This window comes from Calidris pugnax, unplaced genomic scaffold (assembly GCF_001431845.1).
Source record: "Calidris pugnax isolate Ruff unplaced genomic scaffold, ASM143184v1 scaffold219, whole genome shotgun sequence".
Taxonomy (NCBI): Eukaryota; Metazoa; Chordata; class Aves; order Charadriiformes; family Scolopacidae; genus Calidris; species Calidris pugnax.
In genome coordinates this window covers 9,344,692-9,367,200 of record NW_015094507.1, presented here as the reverse complement: position 1 = coordinate 9,367,200, position 22,509 = coordinate 9,344,692, and the positions used below count along the sequence as shown (strand labels likewise).

The 22,509-nt window shown below is 39.0% G+C and overlaps 1 protein-coding gene across 2 annotated transcripts in view; it reads right to left on the bottom strand.

Annotated features, from left to right (window-relative positions):
• The window catches only part of PDSS2 (prenyl (decaprenyl) diphosphate synthase, subunit 2), a 118,592-nt gene that overhangs the window by 55,886 nt on the left and 40,197 nt on the right, over positions 1-22,509 (bottom strand). The window contains exon 2 of one of the 2 annotated variants that reach the window (XM_014964743.1): positions 12,489-12,620. The exons of the other annotated variant lie outside the window; for it this stretch is intronic. Within the exon in view, the coding sequence (XP_014820229.1) occupies positions 12,489-12,620 (132 nt within the window). The remainder of the gene's footprint in view (positions 1-12,488; positions 12,621-22,509) is intronic. 2 annotated transcript variants of the gene reach the window in all.

Genomic DNA, 22,509 nt, shown 5'->3' with positions numbered 1-22,509 from the left:
ATATTATTTCATTAATAACACTAAGTGAAAACAACTGTTAGGTTGTGACACAAAGTGACAAAAGTCTTAAAACTAGAAGTTGAAACTGAACTTTCAGCCTTGGCTTTGAACTTTCTCATCTGCTTTTCAATTTTCTGCTTTAGCAGCACAGAAATATTTGTGTCCAAAAGGCAACTGATCCTTCACAGCAGGTTGGAAAAACAGTTGTCTCAAATAACTAGAGTGCCATAGCTGAGAAAACACCTATAAGATATGATTTAAAGTACCTTTCTACTCAGCTGCGTATGTTGACTTCCAACTAGAAAATGACTGTTGGAGACATTTATTTTCCTGCCTTTCCGTGTTTATAGGAGATACATTGGTGAAAAGATGTAATGGGGCAAATGTGAATATTTGTCAGCACAAGCAAGGATATGTTTATCGCTTAAAAACACGCCGATGTCCCCCAAACTCCAAGTGACAGCCAGCATTTGGAAGTCAAAAAACTGCGAGAGAGCGGGAGGACATGCCACCTGACAACACGACTGCAGAGAACTGGCTTTTCAGCCCAAGCTCCTCTTCTGAAGCATGCAGAGCATCTCTCGGAAACCTGGGTCCTGCACTGGGCTACCAGACGGCTCACAAGACCAGCGTGTCCTTACACCTCCTTCCCCGGCCACTCCTGCTGAGCTATTCTGCCGTTACACAAAATGCTGAATTATTCATTCTGCCAGATGGCAAGAGAGTGAAAAAAAAATAATCAGTCATTCTCCAGGAGATTATGGAAGAGAAAGGTGGGACACCTGGACTCCAGTTCCTGCTCCATGAAGTTACTGGGAGGGAAACAACATTACCCATTTGGGCATTCCTGACCTCGACATCCTATATCCCTGTGCAAAGAGGGTTTTTCCTGGAAATTCAGGCAGAGAAGTGCTGGGGATTTGCATCCTTTCAAATTCCTGAGGGAGCCAAGCCTGGGTGAATACTTAGTGGCCAGAGTATACGGAGCAGTGTTAACAGCACATCTCCAGTCTGGGAATCCAATTGAAGCCAACAGAAGAGTTTAAAATGGATCTAGCATAAAGGTCATCTTTTTGGGTTACTGAAGTGAGCAAGTTGCAGGTGGCATAAACAGGAGTCTAAGAAAGGCAAGACAGGAGGTGATCAAAAGCTTTGGCAACAGCTGCTGTAGCATGGCCTTGGAAAAAATGGGATGGTAGGATATAGAATACAAGGAAAGACAGTAAGAACTGAATATACGTCGATAAAAATCTCAAAAGATGAGGTATGAACTAAAGGATTAATTTGTGGATTAGATGACAGTGCTGTCACCAAAGCAGGTATCAAAAGGAACACAATGATGGAGAAAATCACATATTTTGTTATGGAAACAATCGAAATTCCTTCCCTTATAGCAGCAGCTGTGTCAGCCAGGCTGCTTACAGAACAACTGGGCGCCACACAGGATGCCCATCCACACAGGATTACCAAGACTTCAGGCCCTCCACAACAAGCATCCTCCTGTTATCTCTCGTGCATCTATTCCATAACAAATTTCACATCATGGTTTAAAAAACGTTTTGACTATTCGGTGTTTTATTTAAATATTAAATATTTAAATATTTGCACTAAAACCAACTGCAAGAATATGAAGGGAAATAAAAGGTCTCACGTTGAGGTAAATGGAAGAAACAGGCTACTAACAATTAATTTTATGACCACACTTTCTTTTACCTTATGTAAGTTGTTTCTCAGCCCTCCACGACTTTGAAGCTCAGCTATCATTTTATTTGCAATGACGATGGGAGACAGTTTGAACCAACATAACAGAAATTCCCATTACTGTGGACTGTCAGCTATGGAGAGACCGCCAGCATGACTTATCACTGCAAGTGCTTCTCTGAAATATCTCTGAAGAGTTTGTCTATAATTGTATTCAATGTAGCTGAAAGTTAAGGTGCAGTAACCTTGACATTAAAGCTCTGCTACTAATGACACTTGAAATACACAGAACCTTTTTATGCGAGAGAAAAGAAGGTAACCTTTTTTATGCAGTGAAGAACGAACACCTGATAAATGAGCATTCCTGTTAAGAGAATAGATTGTTCATGTGTCTAACTGCACAGGAAAAAGGCATTAAAAAATAAAATGTGAATCACCAGAATACAGTGTACCAGATAGGGTTGGGTTTTATTTTATGTATATTAAAATATATGTGTTTTTTTAATCATGCTTACATAAAACATACTGTATATTCTGAACTATCAATAAATATCCAACTAGCAGAAGACAAAAAAAAAAATCAAAAATGTACACTGCTTGCACAACCACAGATACTTCATACTATCAAGGAAACCTGCCTTATTCTGAACAGCTGTAACTGCATTTATGTTAGTCAGCAATTAAAAGTGTGGTTATCACACCTGCTCTCTTCTCCCCTCCTGAACTTTCAATGTTCAGAATTGGATAGGGACATTAATACCATATATTAAAGTGGTTTATTATAGGAATGTTTTTGCTTTCCGCGAAGCAGAAGTGTGCAGCAGATGGATATTGCCTGCCGCATACAAGGAACGAGACTAATAGCTAAAGGGAGACGGCAGACTTCTCCGAGACCTTGCCCCTTACACCAGGTGTGTTGACAGAATTGCCAGCAGGGAAAGGATAATAAACCTTTTGGAGCAAGGCAACGACTGCTGCTTCTGGGACCATATCAGCATAGTAACAAGCATTTGGTGCTGTTGACGTCTGCAAAGTTTTATCATTATTATTAGTATATATTTTATGCAAATGGACCGCCGTGTGATATTGAGAAAATGTGGCTTTTGATGAAAAAACCTACCTACTGTTATACCATTGGCATAATTTCCATCTATTTTTACCTTATTTACATCAGTCCTATAAGGTATCTGAAACCTCATGCTTTCATTTTTTTGGTCCTTTCATCCCAGAATGATTCAATCTATACATTTTAATAAGGGGTAAAATGACATCAACCAATTCAAGCAACATTAACCCCAAGTGAGTGATGGTGGAGAGACAGCTACATGCTAATAAACCTCCTTCAAACTTAATTTCTGCAGAATTCCTACCTGAGTCCACAAAATAAGATCAGTTATTGATCGCAGCTACTACTGTAGTTCTGCTAAAATTCAACTGCTGACATATCAACAGCACATTAATTTACCTGCACTTTGTGTACTGGTTTTGTTGCATAGAACCCAGAATGACATTTCAGCTACAAGAGACTGAAGCAAGCTTTCCACAGAACCTTGGTTTCATGAAACATAACAATTGTAAGAAGGAAATCAGAAATATTTTACAGTATCTGAAGCTTTCTTATGTTTCTTCTCTTTCTGGAAATATTAGATGTATAATTTATTTGGCTGTATCTGCTCTCTCCACAAGAAATTCCATAAATTTGGCCAAGTCTTTGGAAAAATTAAAAACTACAACTACAGATTAATGGACCTCAAGAGTTGGGCAATCAGGCTCCCAAAATCTCACGTGCACTGAACATATTCCATAATCGTGCTGTCAGTGCTGATCAGAAGCTTGGTGTATGTACTCATGTGCCCACCTTTATATTGGAATATATTACAGATAACCAGGCTTCTCCTTTCTAGGAACACAACACTCTGTCTACACCACCCGCAATAATATGCTGTTTGGTTTTTGTTTTTTTTTTTTAATTATTGTTTGCTTCAGAAGCATCTCAGAGCTGTCAAGTTCCACGTGAATATGAGTGAAGTGATAGAAATATTCATTCACTTAACTTATAATGCGATCAGGGTCCAGAACATGCCACTATTTCAAGTGGAAGAGTTGTATAGTCTTTATAAAGTCTCATGAAGCAAAAAAAAAGATACTTTCTGTGTCAGGAGGGCCTCATTCATTAGCAGTCAGGCCCACTCTTATTTATACTCAACCCCAAAACAATCCATTACTGCCATAGAAACAACATATTCCCCACAGGTATCCAAATATGCCAAAGATCAGTACATGTTTGTCTATACATATATACTTGTGGAGTATAATGAAGATCTTATCCTCAACTCCATGCCAGCAGATAAAAAATTTTGTAGTATCTTCACTTACATTATAGCTGAGTACTGACTGAATCATATTAAGAAAATAAATTAATTGGTACAGTAAGCCTTGTAATACTTAACTTCATATTGCTACAATTTTCCAAGTATTACAGAAATTTGTATAGAAACTGCATAATTGCATTTTAAAATTTGTCAAGGGAGAAGTTAATAGGTTGTGCCTGGGAAGAGGACAGCTGGTACTTCAGCAGATGGGAAAGCATGGGAGATATTTTGAGACTGTAGGACAAATAAATTACATAGATACAGTTACTTAAGAACTTGCTGTGAAGCAATTGGTCATATTGACATCATAGTTCTGGGGGATAAGCAGTCCCCAGAGCTGTTGTGTGCTTTCATCACAGCACTGCACTGTGCTTAGGTGATGGTTGGAAAATGTCTCTTCACAAATACTAATTTTTATTTTTATTTTTTTTTTAAGAACATGAAAATTCTCAAGCAGAGATCTGTTGCAAGGGAAAGATTTTTACAGCAAACCACCAAAGATCAGCTCCGGCAAAATGCTCTAGTCTGTGGAGATGTCATGCCCCAGGAAGGCTGTGGTAGGTCTTGTCACCCACAGGTCACCCATCCTCTTTGAAAAGTTCCCACTAGGGTGAAGGCAGGACTTTGCTGCTCCCACAGCTGCTCCTGACCCACTGCAGAATTAATTCCATCAGTGCTGCTCTGGTTTTGCATGCCACGCTGTGTGTTGTGGCAGTCCAGTACTCACTTCACAAGCGGTGGGAGGAGGGAGCTCCAGGAAAAGGCTGGGCTGGACAGACAGACAGCCGGCAGCGTTACGGGTTCTCCAAGGTAAGCCATCCCTACCGTGCTTTCCACCATACTGAAAATGACTCCCTTTTTAAAAAACAAAACAAAACAAAACCCCTTTGTAATGTAAATTCTGAGTTTACCTCACTCAGCTGTCTAGTGCTAAACAGACTTATTTTGAACAAGATTTGAGCCCATATCTCTGCAGAGTCTTTGATTAGCTTTAATACAGCGCCTTTTGATTTATTCTACAGCGTAAGGAGAGGACCTTTTCTTATTCAACACGTAATTGCTGTATTTGCACATGCTGTGTATGCTGAAAACAATAAAAAGTTAATGAAGAAAAGTACTGGTTGTAATGAATTAGTAATATTGTTAGATTTGTATTTGGAGTTGATTTTTATTGTTGTGGGTGGAAGATGATCAATAGGAATATGTAATCAAGTTGTATGTGCTTTTTGTCTCCTGAGACTCATCTTGTAAATGAGATGGAGAATCTCACAGGATTTATCCTGGAGAGCAAAAACTAAATAGAATAATTTAGAATAATCGCTTAAGATTTCCTCTCACAAAAGGCTCGGGGAAAGCTACCGAGGACTGGGAAACTAAATTTTATAATCTTTAAGAAATGTGTAAGACATCACTGCTCATATTTTGGCAGACTTTTCCTATTATCTTTCAAACAAATAATTTTGTCAAGAGCATTGTACTTCTTAATGTACTTAGATATTGAATATTTTAGGACTATGCATTTTCTCTACCAGTTAATTAGCTAAGCTTCCAAAGCACATGCTAGTTGGGATACTGCACCTTCGCTGAAAGCCAGCCTTCCAGAAGATAGGAATAAGAACACTAAGTCCCAAAGGAAATCATTTTTATGATAAAGAGTCCTAATGTGCCCCAGTAAAGGTGAGGATTGATTTTTATGGCCTATTGTTACTATAATTAGAAGTCAAACACCAATTAGCAGTTCCATTAATAAGATTAATCTCTGCAATATCTGCAGCTGAGACCCAGGGCTTGTGTGCAATAAGCCAGTGTGAATTTAAAGTGCAACAGCTATTCTGCACTAAAACTCCCAGCTTGAATACTTACACTAGACAAAAGAAAAAAGCTCTGCCTTCTTTTGAGTCTTGACTTCCTACATACATTATTGGTCTTACTACATTTTTCTTATTTCTTGCCTTTTATTTTGCTTGAACATATTCTATCACAATCTACATCATTGATGGGAATAGGTGCAACGCAGCATGGACTATTGCAAAATCTGGTTCACACACACTCCTTCTGCCTTGCACCAGGTCAGGGTAAATCTCATTTAGTTTTCCAGTACTAGTAAACTCAGACAAGTAGTAATGGAAAAAAAACCCAACTTCTTACAAATATGGAAGTACTTGTCACATGACAGGAGTCCATGACAGAGTTAGGCATCGTTTATTTACTTCAAAATATGAAGGGAAGAAACAGTCAAAGCCCATCTCTCAAGTTAATACACTACACGGTTCAGAGTACAGAAAAGGAAAGGAGGGCGAGGTCTGAAGATGAGGTGAAAAGTGACACGTGCTCTTTGTATTTCTGTAGGTACCAAAATTATCATTTGTATGGTCATTCTTTGATTTTATTTCATCTGAGTTTTGTCTTTTACAGACAAACATAATTAACTGTCATACATAATTTGTCCACAGATAAGCCTACACCATGCAAGGTAGAAATAAGACTTTTATAAAATTTAGTAGTAAGATAACCTCTAAGTGTCACTTTCACTGTAACCATACAATTAATCTCACCTTCACCAAAATTTACTGATGTTTGCCATGGTTTATTAGCCAAGAGGCTTTGTAACGAGCGAATCTGCATTTTCCTTTCTTCCTTTTAAAGGGAGATTTGTGTAAACTATTAATGACATACAGATTTATGTGGAGACACATTTCAGTTGGAAAGCATTTAAACAATTAAAAATTACAAACATGTTTAAGCTTGTCTACAGTGGAAACAATTTGCTGGCAAAACTTCACTGGTGAGCTGAGCAAGTGAAGATACAGCTTACACAGTGAAAGACCTTCTTTGCCAGAGTAACATTTACCTGTTCTTAAACCAGAAGGCAGCCCTTTGCTATTGCAGTTATCTACTCCAACCGGAGATGTGACAGTCTTCCGAGTCAAGAATAGCATTATCACCTCTCAGCTGTTTGGCTGCATTCACTTGGACAGGACAGAGGCTACTTGCCAACCACTGGAGCTCTCAGGGAATGCAGAGCCCAAGGTGCACATTCTCGTGTAGTATTTATTTTGTTTATCAGTTGAAGTGGAACATCTTACACATTTTCTCAATTTCCGGAGAAGGTGTGCTCACACCTCATATGCTATTAGGCTAAATACACAAAGCAGGGTATTGCCGTTTCACATCCCTCTCAACCATAAAATCCCAGCTCAACAGCAGCCCAGGACACGTGCAGAAGTAAAGTCAACAAACCAATGTATGTCTGTGTAAATTTGTGCAGACTGCAAGTCTCAAAAGCATACTATAACGAGTACTTTTGACTACGCTAGTCCATATTTACCTTTACAGACTGGAAGTTGTCCAAGGATCATCATTCACGTGGCTTAAATTCCCTGGAGGCAGCCTGATTGCCTTTCATGCACACAGTAATTAAAGACTGCTCTAACAAGCACAGCATCACCTCTGTTACGCCTGCCGTGGCATGGGTTTTGGAGAAAGAACAGACAGAACTGCAGATGGCGAGCTGTCACCTATGAGAAATGGAAGAGATTCCCCGTGTCCCCACTAATACACAGCAACTTTTGGTGGCACATCCCTAGAACACAGAAGACTTTTACGCTTGTATTCTCATAGTAGGCCTTCATGCAGCCCACGTTACTCATCGTGAAAATCTTACAATGGAAAGTTCTTTGAGTATTCAACTCTCAAATGACCTTAAGGACACCTAGCAGGTGGATTATGCCAACATCAGTGTGGCTTCTTGTGAGCTACATATTTGTGAACGCACACCATCTACAGCATTACACACAGAGTGTGAGGCTAAAGGACACACTTCTGTGTGTGTATCTCCTAAAAAGGGTACCCAGGGCACTTAGTAGAATTGCTGCTGGAGCCTGATGAGCAAAAGACCCATCCCCACAACAAGGACTTGGCATCTGCTGCTAACTTCCACTTAAACTGGGCTTTTGCTGGAAGCAGAATCAACGCTGGGTCCAAAATCATTATTAAAACACTAAGTAAAAGGAGTACATGCTCACAATCATTGTCACTACAGTATTACCACCACTCTTCCCAACAGCAGGAAGAATTTTGATTCAGAGACAAGTTTATCCAGTGAGTACCTTCATCTTGTAGGAAAGCATGTTCATCTTGTAAGAGATGAATTTCTGGAGCTTTAAAGGTCTTTGCTTGTCAATGACCATAGGGTTCACCAGTGTGAATGCACAGGCAGATCTGACCAAAAAAAGGATTTGTTTTGTTTTAAACTTCTGACAAGCATCCAAGGAAATCTGCAGAGCTGACTCAATGGATGTCAGTGCTAGAAGGTATTTTTGAAACTGGCACTAACGGAAAAAAAAAAAAAAGAAAAAAGATGCAAAACTTGAGAGAGAGAAGAAAATAACTTGCTGCATTAGAGCCAAGGATACTGAGGCCCAAAGAGATGGCGTAAGTTTGTTCTTTGGTGTCACTTGCATTTTAAGCTGCAATACAGAGGCCAGGTGAGGAATTCATTACTCAGTATAAAGCCAAGGAGATTCCTCAAGTCCTCAGCCAGTAGTGTCTGGCAGCGCCAGACATGAACAGAAAAAGACACCCCTTTGGGTATTTAGTGAGAGGACCCAAGCCAGTCTGGGTATCTTCGAATGTGAGAATCTAGCTCCAACTAGGAAGCATGAAGCTGTAAGTGTTCAGAAACAGATAATCCTGGAGCTTCAATTTAAAACTTCACTTCCAACAGCAAAGTGAGAGAACAGCAAGCTGCATACTTGACTATTCCATTGAGTTTTGCTCTGAAAGGAGGAAACAGAGAGGAGTATCAGACTCTAATATCATCACCAGTACGGAAATGGGCCTCAAAGGTCTTATGAAGATCTAGGCGCCTGCGTCATGCCTGAGGTGTTCTCTGATACTATTAGCATAATAAATTATCATTACTTCGATTCTGCCTAAACCCAAATGCGAGTCCTGCTTTCTCTTCAGCATGGGAGTAGGAAAGAGGTTCAAGGGAATCCGGGATGTACGCTTTGCTGGAGTACAGGCAATGACATCATGACCCTTACACGATACCGCTTGCGTGCTCTGTAGTGAGCACGGCACTTCATCACTACATTTGCAATGCTTCTGTAGCCAAGAAAATATTTTCCTAAAAGCTAAGAGACCAGCAGAAAGTTTCAACTTCAGGAAATCTGTCCAGCAGCTGAAATGGAGCTGTTTATCATGTTGCTACTTCTCCTCTTCATCCTCTTTTGGGATCACTGGTGCTGAGCTGGAAGTAAAGCCAGGTTCTTTTCCCCACCAATAGGAATAAAGGCAGGATGCTGGCAGCAGGATAGGGAGGTGGCTGTATGGAGTAAAGGATGCCAAGCAGACTTTTATAACACTTTCCCCTCCTTATCTTCAGCACGGCTCACAAGGCAACCAGCAGTTACTATGATATCCTCGCATGCACTGACCCCCACACCCCCAGCTTAATGCGGGCAGATCACGTCTCCTGCAAATTATGAAGTGCTAAAGCTGGAGGCAATGCCGGCCAGAGGCAGCACCATATAACTACACTACCCCTGCTCCTGTAGCGACCTAAATTGTAATCCTCATTATCCTGGAAAAAATTGCTCTCTGGTAGCAGGCATCAGTTTTGTTCCATTGTGTACCAGTAAAAAAAACAGATGCCAGCTAAGCAGCTAGCTAATCTATTTTTATACATTTAGGTCAATTGTCCCATGAATTGACATATCTAGAGATCAGGAGAATAGGGAAAAAAAAAAGTTTTGGCTATTCCAAGTCCAGCTCTCAGTGTTTTTCTGCTTTAATTATAGTTATTGTATGGCTTGCTTATATTGTGATTCAGGAAAGAGGAAAAAGAGGTTATGCAGAACAGGTCAGATTCAGGATGAAAAAGTCCACCATGTTTTTTTGTGGTTTTCTAAGTTAAATGCAGTGTTAGATCCTCCTGGTCACAGATTGTACGTTTAGTACCAGATAGAGTGGACTGATGTAGCCTAGCTATCCACTGCGGGACTGAATATTTAGAGAGAGCACAAGAGCTGGTTCCAACACAAACAGCGGGAAAAGAAAGATTGGGCTGGTGCAATCGCTGACAAGTACTGGAACAACTTAGCTCATGCTCAAATTTCGGGAATGCAATTAATTAATCACTACTAAGTACCCTAAAAATCAAGTAAGCCATACCACAGCTAATAGTCCACAGTATAATGTTCACAGCACGTATCAGGCAACGAAGATGCTCATTACAGTGCCAGAAGTAATATTTCCAGCAAAATATTATATATAAAGATGAAGTAATTATATGGCATGGCGACAAAAAGAGCTGTATAGTTTACAGCTGAGCTGAAAATCTGTAAGAATCTATTTCCAAAAAATACTTTCCAAAGCTACAGACATACATGAACAATAAAGGATTAAGCATACTTCTTCACTTTATATCACTGAGGGATATACTTTGCTTTTGATATGTATGTCTAATATACACAACATATATAATTGCATTGTAACCAAGACAGCAGACAAAAACGCACTAATGGAAAACCATGTCCTTTTGTTCTCATTCAGGAGAAAGCAGCTTGTAAAACACTATTTGTAATACATAAAACAACCACAAAAGCCCTTCAAGTTCACATTTTACAAGCTGCCTGTTCTCTTCGCTTTATACAATGGAGAAATCAAAATCAGAAATTAGACTCACATTTAAGAGTGTGTTTGGAAAAGTACCTTAAAGAAAGAAAGGAGTTCAAAGTCAAAGCCCACAGTGACTTCAGCAGAGGGCAAGAACTGGCCACTATAGCACAAAATGAAACAAGGCATCGGCATTCTCCTCGCATTTACACCACGCTAAAGTGTCACTGAAAAACCGTTTAAATTAACAACTCCATAGTTATCACTTTTGCAGATAGTAATCAACCTTAAGTGAACCTGTGTGGGAGTATTCAAAACTGCTTCATTTTTTGAGTACCTTTGTAACTCTGAACTAGATATTATAATGGTTATTGACTTGCTCAAACTTAGATTATTAGGCTAGATTTTCAGCTGGTTGAACTGGCATAGTTCCAACGATGTCCATTTACACCAACTGGCTCATTATTAATTCAAGGTCTTATTTGCTCCTTAATGAATACTTCCACTAGTCACCTTCCCAACGGCAGCTTTAAACGCTCAAACGTTACCTCCATGGTCAGAATCATCATACTCAAGAACTTAGTTATCAAAAAATAATGCTTTTTCTCTCCTTTCATGAGGCATACTTAAGGTAAACTTTTTTAATCATTTACAAAACAAACTAAAATACCTCCTGTGCCATAATTAACTAACTAGAATTATGCTTTCATACAGCATCATTTGCATATAAATATAAAAATTTTACAACCCTAAGGGGACATTAAGGACGAAACAAAACAAGAATGGAATTAAACTGCTAAAGGGACAACACAGCCCTCAATAACAAGCGTCTTTTATAGCCTCGTCTTTTTTCTTACTTACTGTTATTTCTGTCTGTACCATTCATACATATTTTCCTTCTCTGTTATTTTAAGATACTGCATATTTTTTTAACATCTCTGTTTGGTCTTTTCAATGTTATAATGCTATCTCTGCAATTCTAAAACATATCAGGATACAAACATGTCACTAATTTTGTGCATTTTCACTTAATGCATCACAGTGATCAGAAACACAGTTAACCGAAAATATGGGAGTCTGTTCCCTCCACCAAGGAACACTCATAATTTTTCAAAAAGACTTCAAAAATTCAAATTTTACCATTTTTCAGCCAGATCTCACTTATTACTTCAGTGGAACAGTTAACTGTCAAATATAGAAAAGAGGGCAACCACTACTTTTTATTGCTGTTGATACTAGCATTACGCAATTTAGTTTAAATACTTAAAAAAATATTTAGGAACTCGATGAAGCTAAATTATCTCAGTGAGAGCCTGAGGAACCTTAATGGTAGGCTCAGTAATTCTGCTGTGACACGTGAGAGGTAAAAACTTTATTCTACACTGCTGTTGCATGAGAAAATATCTTGCAAAAGGGTTATAGCAAAACTTATGTGCTCAGTGAAACCAACTGGTATTCCACTAGACTGGCAATCTGACTCTGAAATTTCTAGTAAGATGTAATCGAGTAACACCTAGGCAACCCAAAATGAAAATACCCTATAATTAGCTTCTTTACTTTTTTGATTCCAAGCTCCTCTTAACATAAACTTTGAAGTAACTATCTTGATCCAAATGTTTTTAATTTGATTGTGCCCAAAAGCCACAATGAAGATATAGGTGTGGATATTATAAGAGCTATATAAAGAGTATTTTCCTTAACAGCTGAGCAGGCCACTTCAGATGCTTTGATACCACCATAAAGCTGCCCATCAAATGTACCTTGGTGTATCTTGCTAAAGAAAGTTATACATACCTGGAATAAATTCCACTGACCATGCTGTGCTGGAAAGAGAGTTCTGCTGTGCTGGGTCCAGCAGCTTTGGAAATAAGCAATATGACCAAACCTCGCATCTGTAAATTATTTCGGCTATCGGAGACAAAACCCCTACAAAAAGGAAAAGAAAAAAAAAAGCAGCATGTTTTCACAATTCATTTTCACTGGTCATAACAAAGTAGAAAGACAGCCTCAGATCTCAGGCTGCCATCATTTAATCAAGTCTTTAATATTCACGTTTACATGGAAATAGGGTGCAATTATTAATCATGATCTTTTGTCATCCTTTACCTGAACAATTAAATACTACTATTGCACTAAGCATGTATTAAGGATTAAATCTTGTTTATTTCCAAGGAGCAGCATATATCCTGCATTTCATGTCAGGAACATTTCAGACTAATTCAATGTGATCTACTGTAACGGGAACATAAGAGCTTTCAGTTTGTTGTTTGAAGTATAAAAAAATCAAAAGAAACCTCGTACTTCAAGAGAAGAAAGGGAAAGGAGGAAAGGTACAACCAAAATCTATAACCTGCTGTCGGGTTCTCACACCTGCTGAAAGAAAACTGTTTAGATCAGAGTGGCTGAGAACAGACCGCACAATACACACAACACGTCTCAGTATATTAGGAATACACTTTGCAGAAACTGATGACACGTAAAGAAAGAGATAAATGAAGTACAGATGGGCTGTTTTAAACAAAGTAACTGTTTGACATGCTGAACTTTTAAATTTGGGGTCAGAAGGAAACTGCCTCAAACCCCTTATCTTTTGAAAGCAATTCTAAATGACCACTTAGATGCACCAACTCAGAAATTAACTTGTTTTAAAGCAAACTTAGTTTTCCTTTTTGACTGCAATGTCTCCAGTTGTATTCTTCCTGTCCTTGTTAAGCTGCTTTCTACTTCCTGTGTTCATCAATAAGGCTAAATAGCTGGAAGAAAGGATAATATATTCCAGATGCTACTAAATTTGTAAACTAATTTCCAGTAAATAAGAGCCCATATCTCCGATATCATCTAAATATTTGTTAAATAAATCATATGAAGAACTACATCATAGATTACTAAGCATTTCCAGTAATTTTATTCCAGAGTATCATTTTAGCCCTAATAACTGAAGGAAATCAAAACAGAACTTGTCTTTAAAACATCTGAGTGAAAATCTAAGATGTTGATCTTGGAATAAAGAGAACAGTAGATGCAATCTTAAAGTTTCTTTGGATTTTTTTTACAATTTTTTTACATTACATTTACACCACTTCACAACACAAGAATATCTTCAGTATACTATTTCATTTTACAAAGACTCAAACATTTAAAAACCAAATAATTTAAATAGCACCCTTCTGTGTGAGAGCTCTTGCACTACTGCAAAAAAAAAGAAAAAAAATCTTGACTGTCGAGTCTTTACAACCTTTCCTACAGTGATGGGGAAATGGCACAAACTACATGTCTCAAAAAGCTCTAGGAGGAGAAAGAGGAGGTTCTGGTACTAGGCAACTGCTGGGCTTGACCTTCACACCTCCCCTCATTCCAGGCTAATACTTCCCCCTCCAGAGAAGCCCTGAGCTCACACTCAGTGCAGCTACAGCTTACAAACACAGCTAACAATTAACATAAGAGGAGGCCACTATGGCTTTCTACCACAACCCACAACATTTTTAGCTCTGGCAGGGCCTAATGAGCCAAATGAGGCTATGTATTGTTTTGTTCTGTGCCTTTCTAATATACCCACATCCCATTTGCTTTTCCTGTAGGCTGTCTGGCCCACCTAGGACAAGGTAGGAGTGAGGTGTACAGAGCCTGGTGGTGCTACACCCCGCTCTCAGAGCAGGTATCAACTTCTGCTAAATTTCCAAAACAGAGAACAAGCGTGCATGGCCTCACACACAGAGTTTGTTTCAACTTAGCTGAGGTTTTAAGAACCAAGTGGACACCAAACATTCAGTCAAAGCTGAAAACCAGCCAAAAGCAAGGACTAACCACCAATCTTAATCTGCAATAATGCAATTAAATGTTCGTCTCTCTTAACAGAGCAGTGAAATTCAAATGGCAATTAACACATAACATTGCTAATTATCCTAAAATAAACCAATTAAAATGTTTCTGAAAATTAGGAGAACATGGGTAATCAATATTTTAACAGAAGACACTCAGCACAGGTTTTAGCATGTGAAATTCAAACAACTCCTTGAGGAGAAACCAGGCCACAGACCCACCACTCTCACAAAGAGCCTTAAAAAAAACCCCCAAAACTTAAAAATCAACAAACTCACCCCCCCAACAACACAACCCTGACTAAAACGGCATAAAAACCAGTGAAAGGTAGATACCATATAAAACTTTCCAGTGCATAAATGTTTTATTTTTTAGATCAGCCCCCCAGTATTTCCCAACCACTCAAACCCAGGAAAGCCGGTGCAGCTCAGGTCTCCTGCCAGGAGCACACCCTGTGGTCCTGCAGCGTGTACCTTTATTTTATTTATCAGGTATGTGTAGTGAGGGATTTTAAGGAGGAGGAGACAGTTTGCCTTCAGCATTCTGTAAATTTATAACTTGCATACCTTTATTCTCACCAAGCACACAAAAAACCCCACCTTTTCTTAGGAGGTTCCAAAATACAGTTTACAAAATGCAGGCAAGACAGTTAAAACTTAAGTTAAAACTTAAACTAAAATGTTAAAGTCCATAGATTTCCAAAGTCAGAGCAACAATGAACATTGAACTACCAAGGAAAAAACAGAAAATACATATACTGAATAATATATAGTTTGTATGCATCCTGTATATGGAATTCATAATTGTTTGTGGTGGTGTAAGTAATTCTCTGGCTTGAACTTCATTTGACCACATTACTCACAACCACAGAAGTTACACAGATGATGCAACTGAATACAACTATATTCCCTCAACATTCTTTACAACTCCATCATTTTTAAAGAAAAGTGGTTTTAAAAAAAAAAATTGCTTTTTTTCCCCACATACGTATGTCCCATGTAAAAATCACAGTGCCTTACTACATGCAGGATCCCATGAGAACTTGATAACACTTTTTTTAAAAAAAAAACAAAAACAAACCAAACAAACAAAACCAAAATACTGCAGATTATGGTGATGCTTTTAACAACTGGAACATTTTGGCTTGTCATGCCTGACAGTGCTCTAGAGCTTGCCAAGGGACAGGATATTACAGAAGTAGAGAAGAAAGGTGTTCACCGCAGGATTATACAGTGCCTTCCTTTAACTAAGCCCTTGCCTAGACAGAGAGCACTGGAAGTGAAGCACTAAAGCAACTCCACCTGATCCAGACAAGGTGAGGAACAGAAGCAGAAAATCACCTGTGCTGAAAATAATCAATCAATCAATCCATTTTGTAGCAGCAACAAAAGCAAGTGTTGGGTGCTGTTGAGCAGGGTCACAACACCACCAGCGACAAACACCCGGCATTCTTAGGAGAAAGCGATTAATGAGAAGTGCAGTTTGGGGGGAAGAACAGGACATAAAAATCAAAGAGCGTAATAATAAGGAGCAACAGGTCTGCCATTTCTACACCTAATCTTATAGCCTATATGTTACATACGGTTTGGATGTAATTTTCAGACAGGATTTTCTATGAATTACCAAACCAGTAGTCAAAGTCTAATTCCACTCAAAACCGACTGAAGTTGCATTACTGACATGTACCATATCCATGCTAAAGCAAACCACCTTAGACTTGAAACAAATAAAGCCTACGGTGATCATCCTTCAGACACTAGAACCTACTGCAGCTACTTGACATGGCTTCAGGGGTCACATTCACATTCTGAATTAGGCTCCCAAGAGATATTCCACACAAGTAACAGCTACACAAAAGTCTTCCAGATGGTGCAATTAGTCTTGATGGGTACGTGGCAGGAGACAGGTGCCTCTAGGGAAAAAAGTGAACTAAAAGCAACCCAAGTGAAATTGTGCACACAGACAAAAAATAGATGCATCAAGCTGAAAGTCTTTTGGAAAACCTCTGCTGAACACCACAAGTACACGCACAGGGTACCCAAAAAGGAAACATTAAACACAATTTTCTTTGCTCTGCGTTACGGGGTATCTTGCAAATTATATACTTCATCCCCAAAGGATGGAATACCAAGAAAGGTAGGAAAGTCAAAACACTTCAACAATTCAGTTTTGCAAAGCATTAAGAGTTTTGGGGAGGGAGGGCATTTACTCTATATATTATCTGTGTGACAGAACAGCCCATCTGAAAACTAGCAGGTTCACAGTTTTAAATACAGAACACTGTTCACAAAAAATTCATCTTGGAGCACAGGGGAGAAGCGGCTGGCTCTGACACATGCGCAGTGTGACACTGTACAGGCACAAGAGACTCACACCACCCACTCAAGCAATGACACTGGCTAATAGCTAATGTGCTGCAAATTACACCTCCTACTACCAGAGTTCGTCTGCTGCAGAGAATAAATCAAGCAAACATGAGCATTTTGCTCAATGCTTTGTGTATTTCTCCACATGTGCAGCCATTTCGGTAGACTTTGCAGTTAAAATATTCACCTCCAATAACTGTCAGGTTTAACTCCATCAGTAATTTACACTTACATTACAAAAACAATAAATCTACTATTCATTGCAAGCACCATTTGTATTTTTGAGCAATTTTATTTAAATAATGCAAAGATTCTATATTCTTTGCATAAGACAAAAATAGCTAGTGTTCTTACCCCTTTTATTTTTATCATTAAACTCTGAAATTAAACAATAGGAGGAAACATGACAAATACAACAGTTACTGTATGGAAGAGATAGACATGGGGGGAAAATTCAAGGTACCAAATGGGAGTTTAAAAAAAAAAAAAGCACAGGCAACTGTGAAGTCAACTGACTCTGCAAGTGGGTGTACACATACTTAAGGGTAATGGTGTTAGTTCAAATTTAACCACTAAAAATACAGAACAAATTTCCCACCAAAGCAGATGCGATAAGGTATTTCAGAAGGGTTAAAGAGAGGTTGTTAAATATTTAGTCAGATGTTTTTAGTATTTCCCAAATGTTGGATTTGAAAGGATGAATGGCTTTGCAGCTCTTTCATCCATTATCCCGACAGGCCAGCAAGAGCCCCTCCACCGTCGCCCAGGTGTGTGCCCTCCTAGCCGCCAGCCTGCTGGCAGGGGCTGAAGTGAACAGATCACTGTCCCCCCCACCCCTGCTGGACATTTTGCCCTTCCTTTCCATGCATTTTATTGAAGGCATCCCACTGATAAGATCAATCATTTAGTTTCAGGTCACACGTGAGCTCTGTTCAGCTCCAAGGGGAAGGAAAGCAGGGAGAGATACGGGGTGATGATCAGCCATTCCTCTGCCTCCCCACTTCAGATGTCAAACAAAAGGAGGGGGGGAGGAAATCACCTGTTCACACAGCTCTAATAAAAAGCAGCTGGGAAAGTCTGTAACACAACCACAATCAATTATGCTGATGAAGAAGATTTATAAGCTTCAGATAATGTCATGGAAAACACAGGCTAGTTTTAGGCTGAAATGCAAACTGTTTTCAAAAAAACAACCCCTCTATTCAAACTGACAATCACAAACGTGACAATACATACATCTCAGGAAAGTAACATCTATTATGCTCAATACAGAAGCGGTATCAGGATGCACTCACAGTTACAGGTGCAGGTACATTTGAAAAAAACTAACACTTTTTCAAAATTAATTATAATTGACAATTCTATATCTAGCACTAGAGGTAAGGCATGGAGCTATTTGGCAAGACTGTCGGCTTCCTTATTAGAAATGCAAGAGTTCTACCAGCCTCAGGGCTTTTATCCAATTTGCTTTATTAATGACTTGTCAGAAGTAAATAAGAGAAAACTCTTTGACATACTCATTTTTTAAATGGAGGTTAAACCACTGTATTATAGATGCACTTACCTGAATCATAGGATTCACCATATGACTGTATGATCACACTCAAACATGCATACATTTAAATCCTCAGAGCATTCAACTTCATATATTTGATGTACACTAGCAGCAGCCTATAGTGACTTACTTTCACTTGCTACTCAAGTTCCAAGTATATATTAAATACTCCTCTGCACAACATGTCTTCAAAACACACATAGACGTTGGTCCATCCCAACATCCATGACCAAATCTGTAGAGGGGGGATCAGCCTTGTCATGACACGTGTTTTGAGCACAGTTCAGCAGAAGGGAGAAGACAAACTTACTTTACATGTGGAGAACAGAATTTAAAAAAGGGATTCCAATTAAATACCCAGCTGACAAGACATGACAGAAGGAGGGATGCTCTCAACTCCAAAGCCCACTGGAGGCTGCAGATGAGAACATGTGCATTTCAGAAACTTATGCCTGGGCTTGGACCACTAAACATCTCTTCGGGTACGGAAAATAAGTTTGGGGGCTGGCAGAACTTCTTTACCTAGGAAACAGGGTTGCGATGGGGATGGTGCTCATTACCCTTACGTAGCTGTCTAGCAATTAAAGGGTTTATCCAGTAAGCTGACCTGGGTAATGGGTCAGGCCAGGCTTTGGGGCATTGATGTTTTGGGAAGGTGCTCTTATGGCAGATTACAAGGCAGGTCTTTCTAACAGCACTCCTGCTCTGCCTGCCTCTGAGCAAACGAGGGGGCTCAAGCCATTAGCTTTGTGAAGCCAATCACAAAGAAACACAGAGTTTCACAGACAAAAACCAAAAGGGCCTCTGGTGTGAAGAAGACAGAGGCCGGCCTCTGCACTGGCTCTTCATCCAAAGCCCCCCAAAATAATAAAAAAGGCAAATTTGGAAGTAACCTGGCCTTCATTTGTGATACAAAGCAACTTTTGCATAACTTTGACCACCACATGGTGTGATACTTGGATGCTTAGTTAAGACTAAGCCAAGATGGAATTCAATCATGTGCAAAAGAAGAATGGTTGTGGCCCCCTGAGAAAGCGCTTGCCTGAAAATTATGGGTTCGTAGCTGCACCTCTACAGGCACAGTCACTGAATAACTTATACAGACAATGCTGTATCTGTGCTTCCATTTGGCTAGCAGTCTTAACAATACTTTATGAGTTGCAGCTGAGGCCTTCAGTGAAAAACAGACCTCAAAATGCTCAGTTCTACAAAAGCCACAGCATTTTTTGGAATGCAAAGAACTTTATAGATTTTGGTAACTTTTTTTGCCTTTATGAAGTCTCAGGCTCATCCAGGGAGAGTGACTAAAAATCGCTCAACTGCATGCTTAAAATACAGTCTGTATGAAAGAGGTATTCAAGTGTCCCAGAAATCCACATCAGGCGTTTCTTAATAATATGAAATATATTTTTCACAAACTGAATAGAAAAATAAGAAAGAATATCTTAGTTGTTTTATCTTAGAAGAAGTTTGCAAGAGCATACCTTCTAGACAAGGAAGCTCCTGGAGGAGAGCTCTTAAGGTCTTTTCCAACCTCAGTGTCTCCACGAGAATAGAAAACAGCTCGTCAGTTTTCACAACATTTTACTTACAGGGAGAAACATCACATGGAATTTTTGACCTTTAGTTAAGAAAAGTTTCAGCTCCCCATTGCTTATTAAATGTGATCTTCGCAGGGACTGGGAGCATAAAAAAAACTATGCCTAGAACACCAGGAGGCACGCAGAACTTGGGGTCAATCGCATCATTCCCAGAAATAATTTATCACAAGAGAAAATCTTAAGACATAGCTTTTTGGAGGATTTCTAGGAAAAGTCAGAGCACCCTTCAAGATCAGAAGAGAGACTGGTCTCGTTCTGGAGCTGCTACATGTACCTATTTCTTCAGGCTTCAGTATATATATCCCACATATTGTAGCACTTTCAAGAAGAAAATTCTAACCACCTTTTGAACACAGAAACCATCATAAAAGTTCTCACAAAAAATCAAATCTTATCATAAAGATGATATTTAAGAAACTACAGGCTTTTGGGCAGGTGCAAAGCAAATACTGATGCTTGGCCTTGGTTACTCACAGTTCATTGTACTTGAGCATTTACAGCTCCTAGACACCGATACAGCCTTCAAATTCTTGAAAGGAAAAAAAAAAAATGTTTTCCTTGGAACCCACAGAACTCCGTTTAGACACTTGTATCAGTCTCCCATACACTACTCCTAGGTTACTGGGTTTCCCAAAAGCTGAGGTTGAGTCACTGTCATGAAGATCAGCTACACAGTTGCACATTATTTTACACATTTTTTGATGTACATACTTTCTTTAGGATAGGTTATCCCTTAGGATCAACAGGAGGAGTTGCTGTTAGAAAACAAAACCAAACACAAACATTCTAAACTCCCATTTTACTGCAAAACTTATGACCAGCTGAGGATGAAGAGGAAAAAAGTTTTGCTTGCTAAGGAGGAGGGAACCAGCAACTTTTTCACTTGAATGAAAACGCACAGCAACAGTTTGAAACTAAAGTTTCAAAAGAGCTTTGTTGCGTGGTTATTTAAGAGCTGAAAACAGCTTACTGTGGACATGGAAAAAAAAAGCACTATAAGAATAAAGGGCAGCTATAATCAGAAATTTATCTCAAAGATACTGATTATTCAGGGAAAAAAAAGGTTTGTACTTTTTTTTTTTTTTAAATAATTCCACCCTGCACCCATGAGATCTTATGAGTGGTAGGGGCAGGGCAAAAAGGACTACCTCAAGGGTGACACTGAAGACACCACATAGAAAACAAACACCAAAATGTATTTTTAAAATCAACTGCCAGTCTCTGCTGTTTTTCCTGGTCAGTGTTTGACTTGATCTTGGAATGCAACGTGGACAGCAGGCAAGTTAACACCAAAAAATGCAGTTAGTGTCTGAGTGCAATTACTCTGACCAGCAGCAGCTTGCAGGTCTGGCACCCTTATTTTTCTAACCACAAATACTTAGACAGAAGCCCAATTTTTGTGTGTCTGATTTCTCCATCAATATTTACTTTATTTAAACTTTGTGGGAGGTCTAGCACCCCACTGGCGACCAACATCAACAGGTCTACTCGAGCACAAGACTACCTCTTTGAAAACAGGCTCTCTCGGACGCAAGAATATTCTGCTAAGTGAAAGCAATACAAATATTTCTGGAGAGCTCTGTGAATGACAGAAATACGATTAGCTTCACAAGGCTAATGAATTCAGACACCTCTGGAGGTCCAGTGTCACTTCAGCAATATTGTAATTGTAAAGCCTGTCATAAAAATGTATTTTGTGTTAAATAAACTCTACTAGGGAAACGCAACAATGAAACAGGTCAAATCCATGCTCTCAGCGTGTTTTACAAATGGATGAGACATTAAGAGGCAAAAACACTAGGATATGTATTGTCATTACAGAATGATCTAAGAAGTTCTTTTAACCTTCTGTACTCAACAATATTTCTACACAGCAACTTAACTGATCTTCAGCATTACTCGGATTAATTTATTACAAATTTTTATTCCTTAAAAACACTGAAAGCTCTGTACTAGTAGTGAAAAAGAACCTCCAAGTTCCATGCTTCGATGGATTGTTTTCACTTAAAGTAAGTGGCTTAAGCCGAATACACAATAAGAGTCCTGTAAATACAAATCTTTCTTTTAAATAGAAAGAAACAGAAATTGTTTTAAGTGGTTGAAAAACCAACCAGCACCTTCAATCCAAATGCAGCACCTCTTCTGAAGACCCTACAGATTCGTCACAACCTACTGAAGTTAAGTGGTTATATACAGCAGAAGACTTTCACAAACTGGTGGAGGAAAAAAACACACCTTATAACACAGTGGAGAACTAAGACAGAATGCAATGTGGCAATGTGTACATATGGTCACAAATGGGAAGAAATAAAAATACTTCCAGACACTATGACAAACATATATACTTCTAAATACTATACACCAAGGGCCTTTCAAGGGTTTATTTCAAGCAAAAAATCAATTTTAAGCCAATAATGGAGAATACAGACAAACCTAGACCATAACTCTTACCCGTATAATCTTCATTTTGATGT